Source organism: Mercenaria mercenaria, chromosome 13 (genome assembly GCF_021730395.1).
Source record: "Mercenaria mercenaria strain notata chromosome 13, MADL_Memer_1, whole genome shotgun sequence".
NCBI lineage: Eukaryota > Metazoa > Mollusca > Bivalvia > Venerida > Veneridae > Mercenaria > Mercenaria mercenaria.
This window is the reverse complement of record NC_069373.1, coordinates 30,368,822-30,379,080: the sequence shown is the minus strand read 5'-3', so window position 1 is coordinate 30,379,080 and position 10,259 is coordinate 30,368,822. Positions and strand designations below refer to the sequence as shown.

At 33.3% G+C, this 10,259-nt stretch overlaps 1 protein-coding gene across 1 annotated transcript; it reads left to right on the top strand.

Annotated features, from left to right (window-relative positions):
• Nucleotides 1–2,367: 2,367 nt before the first annotated feature.
• LOC123529170 (uncharacterized) lies at nucleotides 2,368–6,750 on the top strand. The gene is made up of 2 exons (XM_045309390.2): nucleotides 2,368–3,879; nucleotides 4,216–6,750. Exons 1-2 carry the CDS (start codon nucleotides 2,836–2,838, stop codon nucleotides 5,920–5,922), a joined length of 2,751 nt encoding a protein of 916 aa, XP_045165325.2. The 5' UTR covers nucleotides 2,368–2,835; the 3' UTR covers nucleotides 5,923–6,750.
• Nucleotides 6,751–10,259: the final 3,509 nt, after the last annotated feature.

Below are 10,259 nucleotides of genomic sequence, written 5' to 3'. Positions count from 1 at the left end.
TTCCTTCTATGTTGTATTGGTATTTACTGGAATTAATATTTTCTAGAAAGCAGCTGGGTAAGGAATGTATTATTCTGTTTACTTTCGAAAAGTCCTGTTTTCCTTTCCTTTTTACTTATTACCAGTTTTTGGTATTGGAGCTAGGGTTTAGTAGCTGAGTAGAACGAGGAGTGTTCGAAATTTAATGCCTTTTGATGTTTTTCCTTAGCAAAACACTGGATTCCAAAACAACTATTAGACTCATAGGATTTATAGAATTTGATTAGAGAATCGACAATATTACAATAACACGTTTAGGTGATGTTATCTGCATTGGAATCAACATCTCACGATGGCACTTTAAACACGAAACGTTGCGGTGGATTCAGCAATCAATATAACCACGATTTATAAAACTATTATGCGTACAAAACTATGTTCAAAACAAAATTGATGAAGGAGTCTGTACTTTGGTCCTGTCAAGAGTAAATTACGAATTCGTTTTTTTCGTATTGGGAACGTGGAGTTCCCTGCTGGATATTCATTTTTTATGATACCAACCCTACATCGGGCAAGTCCTTTTATGATATGATATTGTATTGTTTTATTGACGTCTATATTTATAATCATTATACCTCACATGAATGACAAATGCAAATTTCCCATTAGTTTAACTTGAATAATATATTATACTCCCCAGTGATTTTATATCACATGCGCAAAATCGTTCTTTTCAATTTCTGCGCAGGTGATATGATCCATAATTTCATATCACATGCGCAACAGTGTTATTTTGTTTTTCTGCGCATGTGATATTATTTTTTCCATATCACCCGTTGAGAGATCGATACTTTCGCATTGATTAAAAGACTGAGTCGATAAATTTTCAGACGAGGCGCTTATATAATTATACGTTAGGATTAAATTACCCTTTTCTGGTGCTCTTGCATGTGCGAACACGGCTGTTTCTTTTTTATGCTACGTGCAAAATATTTCCAAAACAATTTTTTTTTATCAAAATTTAATATTGAATCGAAACTACCACAATAAGTTTGGAAATGATCTAACTAAGAAAATGAGTGCTCACACTTAAATGTTTCGTTTAGAAAAAAGAAAGTTATCGCCGTTTTTCGAATGCTACTGATTGACGTAACGTTGAAATATTAGAATAAATATAGGGGTCAGCGATATGTAAACGTCTCGACTAAATCTATCAAAAAGGTCTTATTACACAGCAAAGTCGCAACAAATTATGAGTGCTAACAAGTAAAGACTCTTTATTTCTGTCTTCATTATTTGTTTAGTAATTACTATTTAATGTTAAATAAATTTTTATGTTAATTTTCCAGTAAATGCTTTGACCCTTATAAGTTTTCGGTATAATAAAATAAATATTGCATTCCTGAGAGGGTGATATGAAAAATGTTCACCCCTCGAAATATGAATATAGACCTCGGCTGGCGCCTCGGTCAATATTCATATATCTCGCGGTGAACATTTTTCATATCACCCTCTCAGGAATGCAATATTTATATACTGTTCCAGACTTCATTCTGCATTTGACATTATACTCATTGGCAATCCTGTACATGTTAGGTACGTAGAACTCGAACACACACGTGCACACTTATTTATCTTGTAGTAGACGTCTACTGTTTTCTGGGTTAATTTACCATATATTTTTATAATATTTTCCACTACTTTCAAGAATATCTTAGTTTCATTATCTAAGTCCTATTAAAAAAACAACTAAAAGACTTACGTTTGTTTTGAAATATAAGTTTGAAAATATTTCTTCAAACGCATTAAAATAGGATATCTGGCATAAGGATGGCCATCACCAGATAGGTAAATCACATTTAAGTTATTTATTTAAGTGTTTTAATATAGCTATATTTGTTATCTGGTTAAAGTTCAGAAACATTAAACAAATGTATCATGTACATAATTCCCAGTTTCGAGGCTATCATATTGTTTAGAGAATACTTGTACACGATAATCCTGTACATTGAATTGTGTTTTGAGCTTAAAAATGCATCATATAAAAATGTTTGATTCTAAAATATATTTCTTGAGACTTTTCCAGTGCTGACATCCACTGTGCTGTTCAGGTAAATATTTAAATGCAAAAGAATGAGCGAAAGTCTAGACCTTTAAAACATCCAAATACATTTATAACTATTTACTAGTATAACCTTTTGTTCAATAAAATATCACTATCTATTTATCTAGCATTTCCAATTAAATGTTAAAGCTTTTAGGAAATTGCATGGCAATTTAATTCCTAGTGATACCAACATCCCGGTGCTGAAAAAATACGATTGACCTTTGTAACTAACAATCCTCATAATTTACTTGATTATATCTGGTGTGGCATAATTCAGATATGACAGGAATAAACATGTAAGGAATTTATGCCAAAGAACTGGAAAATATATTTAAGGAATTTCAACAAAATAACAGCAACAAAATACCGGTGTTGAAAGCATATATTAAATATTGCCGGACCTAACTAATGTATATAAAATGAGAAAATTTAATTTGTAATAGTCAAGTGGAAGCGTCAATAACTTGAACGGAATGTTAATACTGTGTTCACTTCCGCATGGAATTAAGCCACAAATTGGTATTTTGAGTCCACTGAAACAAATTAGAATATAAGGATTAACATCTTGTCTTTATCATCGCGCAAACACGGCGACAACGGTCTGAATAAGAAACACATTTTCCATTACATGGCTGATTATGAGGTATTTTTAAAGCCAAAAAGTAGAGCATACGGTAACGATCGGATACCTTGCTAACGTATACAAAACAAAACACTGCGGTAGTTTTCCAGCGTGAATCTTTCATGTTATGAATATGAATATATATTTCACATTATTTATGATTTGCTTGATGACACGTTTACAGAAGTGTATAACTGGAAATGTAAATACTTCTCACGATGACGTTATCCGACGAAGAATTGAGCAGTTTATTGAGCGCTGTCCAGAAACTAGTACATGTTCTCAGTACGCCAAAGGACTTCCAGAGGGAGCGCACCGGTTATATAATCATAAACCATGCTGCCAAGCATGTAGCTGTAGTGACGACTGTGGTTTCAATTGTTGTCCGGACCGTTCAGGAAAATTGGAGACGGAAGAAGCTCTCTACAACGCCAGTAGAATTGTACGCTGTATTGACTCCCAACATAGAAGATATGATCCTAATAAACACAATGGATTATCGTACAGGATGGTATCAGACTGTCCATACCATTACCGTGATACCGACATACAAACCAAATGTAGACGGGAATACAGTGACATTTCGTTTGATGTTCCTTTACGTTACATTTTGCCTGTTTTCGATAATCTGACAAATTTGAATTATAAAAATATTTACTGCGCACAGTGTCACAATGTAGAATTGAAACGATTAGAGTTTGCAAGTCTGAACTATGAATGTTATGCATCACACAGATTTACAGTTAATGAAGGATTAACTTATATCCGCGACCTATCGGCAAACCTAGATTCTAATGGTAGTGACCGTTGCAATATTTTGTTTACACCATATAAAGGGAATGCATGCAACAGAAATTTCATTGATCGTTGCAATTTGACAGGACAATGGTTTATATATGATCGAGAAACTGAGACATCCTGCTTGTCCTATACATCAGTATATACAGACAAGTTCAAAAACATTCATTGTTATATCTGCAATGGCTTTAAAGAAACGGATATAGAATATTCATGTCAAACTGATTATGCAAGTGACATAGAGGGGTATTTCATCACGATTATAGATTTTTCCAGACCACCCGATGCAGACGTCTATCAAAACGTATTTGAAATTAACGAAATAGATGTTAACAACTCTTGTCATCCGAATAGTATTTATGATACCGAGAAGGTCAGTGCATTCCTTTCTGATGTTTGTCGGTATATTTATCCAGACAATGAATTACTTTAACGCTTTCGTTTCATGGTTATTCTATAGCTACTATCCGAACACTTCTTTTGTAATTGTTTTGGCAATAATTGTTATTGTGTTTGGTAGGCGTACAGATGTATAGATATAATTGTTGCACGAGCGTTTAAAAAATTGGCAGTGGCTAGCAACTGCCTTAAAAATCATATGCAGATCGCATTAGTCTTAACAGTCAAAGTTAAGAAACACTCTTTGATATATACGCACAAAATGCAAGTTATTCAATATATTGTCATATTTCCAGGTTTTTTTTTTCAGAGATCAGAATGGAATCTGCAATGTCCTGTCGGAATGACATTAAGTAAATGGTATATGATGTGCCAACCAAAAGAAACTTCCCAGATTTTATCGATATCTCTCGAAATATCGCTTATTCCTGATCCACATAGCCGGACGAAGGATTCCCTACAAAACATTCTTCTATATTTGACGAAACAAATAAAAGACAAAACAGAATTACTTGTTACAAAGGATGTTTCGTTTGGGCGCATACAAGGGGCTATTCATTTCAAAGAAGATTTTAGACTCAAACTTGAGTCAAACAAACAAATAAGCCTGAGGTTTATACGATCAATTGATGTCCGAATAGAGATAATGATGAACAAAGCAAATCATGTTCGCTTGTTTGAAACGGTGCTTGACTTTACACTTGTGTTTACAAAACTATTAAGATATGGCAACTTTGTAGCAAATTTCAGACAATTCGATTCAGAAGTCTATGATAAGCAACACCATTCCTATAAATGTTGGCGAGATAGCAGTCTACCAGAAGTAAAGTTATGTATGCACGAGCCTGACCAGACAAGCGACACTTTCAGTTTTTATATACTCAATGACACGATTAAGAGTATGTCTTCTATTGGCGGACTTAATATAGAACCCGAGCCGTTCTGTCCTAGAGTTGTTATACCTAAATTATCATTTGCAGACGACATAAACATTTGTAACGAGTCAAAACATCTTGCGAGTATTCTTACTGATGTATTTGTATCTAAGGCCCTCCGTGAAAATAGTACACATCTGTTTTTCTGCCATGAAGATTATTTTCAGCATATTACTAACTTACCAACAAATACTTATCACGTTAAAGATGAGGAAATATCGTCACCGGATATAAATTTATCGACTATTATGTATATGGCAATTTCGTGTTTAAGCGTTTCTCTTCTATCACTCATTTTTACCTTGATAGTTTATTCCGTTTTCAAAGATTTGCGCACTTTACCTGGCATGAACAATATGGCGTTAGTTACAAGTCTGTTCGCCTTTCAGACAATGTCTTTAGTAAACACTATAACAGACATAAAAATATCATGGCTGTGTAGTTTCTTTGCAATAGTTACACATTTTTCTTTTGTGAAATCATTTAGTTGGATGTTCATATGCACCTATCATATGCTGAAAGTATTCATGAATGTTAGGAATCGGGCAGTTCCTCGGAATGATTCTTTAACTTTCACCATGTACACGATCTTTACAACTAGTGTTGCCACAGTAGCTGTTGTCGCCACAGTAATAACAGCCGACGTGCAATCAAGTGGGAATGACATTGGTTACGGGGGATATGGTTGTTACATAAAGAATCCTGTTATGGTCATGTGTGCTGCGGCCATACCAGCTGCCATAATTATTGTTCTCAATCTAGGCATGTTCTGTATCACTGTTTTCAAGATAAGCAAACATCCGAGCATGTCTTCTGCTGGGGCAACTGAGCGCTCAAACATTGCAATATTTGCAAAGCTGTCGACACTTACGGGCCTGACATGGATCTTTGGTTTTATGTTCGTGTTCACCAAAGTTAACGCGTTTGCATATATATTTGTTACGCTAAATGCTGGCCAGGGTTTGTTCATTATGCTCTCCTTCGTTTGTAATAGAAGAGTGCTGCGTCTAATACACAGCAAATTCTCAGAGCAAACAGCGGCGTCACAAAGTTTAAGCATTCGTGTTGGAAATACGGAATAAATCGACAAAGCTACATTGTTCAAAATTAAAATCTTACAATATTTGTGACATAAAGGGAAACGAAGCAAATGTTTTATACGTTTAAACGTTAAATTGTATAAGTAAGTTTGCGAAGAACGAATGATCTCTTCTCGGGTCTGATTCGTAGTTTTAACCCAAGATACAGCTATGTACACAAACTTAATTTTCCTTGAAAATACTTTTAACTTGCCAAACCTCATAAATTCTTGTGTTTAAAAATGTTTTACAACGTTTATTTTACTTCTATGTTATATCAGACTATGTGTGTTTGCATTTAGGTGCTACCGATTGTTCATGCACACTTAACTAAACATAAACAATTCCAATTTCCTTTGTTCCTAGTACTTGCAATGCTAATTCATGTATTTAGTATAGGCTTGCCTGTCATAATGTATCATGTCACATTGTATCACACATCATGATATTCAAGTTATTTAGTAAATTACTGTTGTATTTAGTATAGGCATGCTTGTCAAAATCATGTATTCGGATTAATTTAGTTAGAATAGGCATGCTTGTCAGAATGTTGCCATTGTAACACACATAATGTTATTAAATTTATACAATCACAGATTGTTGTACTAAGTATAGGCATGCTTGTCAGAATACATCATTGTACCACACCATGATTATAAAGTTATATAGTAACTGACTGTTGCATTTTGTATAATCACCCTTGTCACCATGCAGACAATGTGCCTCCATTATTCTATTTTAGTTATATAGTAATTGATTGCATAATCTTTGTATACAATTTTGATAGACTGAGTAAACTTCGGAAAATTAGTGCATTGTTTTCTGCATTAACAACTCTTTATTTTCAGTTAGATCTTATCAAATTTGTGTTTGTTTATATAAAACGTTAAGGGCCTTCACTTGAACATATGTCCTAAAAATGTACATAAGTTTACTTCGTAGTCAACGCTCATGTATCCCTTACAAACTGGAATAGAAGTTATTTAGACAAGCCTGTAAATAGTTTATTTTTGCATTTTATTAAATTTCAAAGGATCACAACTGCTGAAAAAGACATGGTAAATGTATATGTTAACATAATGCACAGGTTTATTGCATCATAATACTTTTCTGAAGAATGGGCCAAATCTCTCGAAAACTGTTCGAGGAGTTTTCCGGACAGTGGAATTGCGAAATAAGTAATAATTCTGTACAATATTCAAAGGCCCTTAAAGGCCTAGATTTTGGCAGCGGGCCAAGGGATTTTTGTCTTCACCAGCACAGTTGGGGGGCTAATGACTATCACAGTATGGCTCCAATAAACAAGGGTCATTGTTTATTGGAGAGACAGTCTACCTTACAAGTGTATCTATTAGCGAGAAGAGGAAATTATGTAATTTATTTTAAATTAATGAATAATTGATAACTTTTAAAGTTATACTAGTTTTTGTTTTTGGCATTTCTATGTAAAGAAAAAATATTTGTTGATCAAACACAATAATAAAATAATCAGAAACTTATTTTCACAATAATGAAATAATGAGAAACTTACTTAAAGAAACATGCAAGTTTTTATTTTTTCAAATTCTGTCTGGAGAATTGTGATATTTCTAAAAAATGTGACTTTCACTCATCTTACGCTTGCAGAATACTGTAAGTAACATTTGTCTAAATTGAAAACAGAATGTGAATTTCAAAGTTACAAAGCAAAATATGAGAAAAGTCCCTTTTGGCAACATAATAGTACTGAAAATGAAAACTGAGTATAGATGGAACACAATAATTTTATATACAAATAATGTTGATTACATGAATACATGAAAATCAATTTTCAAATCGAAAAATATTTTTTGTCAGCACAAAGAACTCAAGAAGTTTTCACTATCTTGTGTTTTATTATCATTATTATTTTCAATAGTATTACTGTATCTTTTATCATCCTATATGTAATATAATATTAATAATAATGATAATAATATACTAATGATAATATAATAATGATAATAATAATAATAATTATGATTATCTTTTATCATTATTATCATTATTATAACATTAAAGTAATAGTTATTATCATCTACATAATATCAAAATAACATTTTTTTTTCATTCCACATTTACTAAAGAAAACTTAATTTCTTTCAACTCCACTGCACACATCTTCATGGTCTAGTTGGGATCCCTGCTGTGCTAATTGCCCTCTAATCAGTTGCTATTACATAATCGCTGATAAGCAGCAGATAAGATGGGAGTTGTATATTGGATTTGGGGGGGGGGTACACTTATATAGTAGTGAATCTAGGCCTTTAAGACCAAAACCAGGCAAAATAATTCATGTTCCAACAATATTATGCACAAGCTCACTTCGTAGTCAAGCTTCCATCACAGAGACAATGAATATGGGATGCGAGACAAGGTCAGCAGTCATTTAAAGAATAGTGACAAAAGGTAGATTAACAGGTTTTGCTATATGGATATGCATGGTCAACATACTCTTACTAATTCCCGCCTTATTGATATGTAATTATTACATGCAACAACATGTGCATTACAGTGCATGTAGAATATGTTCAACAACTAGTTATGTGGATGCGAGTTCAAAGCAAGATTCCTGCTAATAAAAGAAATCAACTATGATAGCACCTTCATTTCTTTCGAAGTTCTGTAAGAATGAATTTAATTTTGATGGATGGGCACGTGTCATTACGAGCTAGAGGACAGATTGATAGGCTGGTTCTGTTTAACACAATCTAATCAAGTCTGCTGTTATTATGCTTGGTTGTGATATGCTTCCAGAGGATATTCTCATAGAGATGGCGGTGGGTTTACAATGGAATTACCACAGCGGTGAACACTTTTAAAACTACACGACAGTAAAATTCTTTTAGATTACATGCCAGCAGAAATACTGCTTTGAAAATAACAATCTGCATTTACTTCAGGGACTGATTATGGTGATAGTTTATAAATAACAGACAACGTCTGACTTCTACAATTTGGCTGATACTATGCCCTTTATTATTACGTCACATGTAACATTACACTGGCGCGAGTTATGCCACACAACTACTTCAACAACTGCCTGGTCAAGTTACACAATGATCCCTGCGGTCTCACAATCAAAATACAACCGTTGATATAAACAGAAAAAGCCAAGATCCAAGAACAAGCCACTTCAAACCGCAACCCCAAAGCATTGTATATATGAAAATATGGACATAATTCACATATGCATCAAATACATAGACAAAGTGAAGCATACAGGCACTAAGCACGAAACAAAAAAGTAAATAGCTTCGAACAGCACCACCTTAGAACGGCCAGTGGCTAAAACACCATTGGGGAGTTTAAATGAGTTAACGGCAAACCAGATCTCCCTCAGTATCCCCAGTATATTAAAAACTACATGATTCTTAATTGAGGACAACATTTTCTCTTTATAAATGAACTCAAAGTAAAGTGTTCATTCCATTGGCCAAAGTAAAAATGTAATGTACGATATTCAAGCTCCTGTTACAGCTGACCAGTTCCGTAACGAGGTTTTGTTCTTTTTTTTTTTAGAAAATCTCTACGTACGCGTACTTGCTAAACGAGTATGTTTGGAGGGTGCTGTTTTTCAAAACAGATTATTTTTCTGATATGTAGCATAAAAACTCAATATTCCTTTTATTTTTGGTAAGTAAACATGCTATACTAACTGGCTAGATATTGTTTTGATATCATTGATATGCTCAAAAGTACCGAAAATGAGCTATCAAGATTTTAATTCTTTATATGAAATAAAGAAGGAACTAATTAAGTATAATGTAACCTACAGAACAATTAATGAGAAACAAAACAATTAATGTGATACAAAACAATTAATGCGATGCAAAACAATTAATTAATGCGAAACAACAGAGCAATTAATGCAAAATGGAACAATTATTGCGAAACAGAATAATTAATCGAAGAATTAATGTGAAACAGAACAGTTATTGCGAAACAATACAATTAACGCGAAACAAGACAAATAATGCGAAACAGGACAATTAATGTGAAACGGAACAATAAATGCGAAACTATATATATACCATCTCGCATTACTCGGAAGCAAATGGATACAAAACAGTACAATTTCGAATACCCGCAATTGTTTACATTCGGGTATATTATTACATAATCCTGGGGCAATTCGTTGTTGTTTTCCATGAACAATTAAGTTCTCTCTATATTCATATAGAACTGTTCTTTGTGTTTTTACAAAAATATTATAAGCTTGCGATTATTCCATTATATGTCTCAATATTTTCCATACATCTAGTAGAAATTTTGGGTCAGTTTTATTTCTTTAGTTGATGCTGTTTTTATAAAATGGTGGA

Excerpts from the sequence above, each read along its gene's own strand:
- LOC123529170 (XM_045309390.2), top strand. The coding sequence starts at position 2,836 with ATGAATATGAATATATATTTCACATTATTTATGATTTGCTTGATGACA. Across the intron at positions 3,880-4,215 it reads GTATTTATGATACCGAGAAG|AGATCAGAATGGAATCTGCA; the intron begins GTCAGTGCATTC and ends TTTTTTTTTCAG.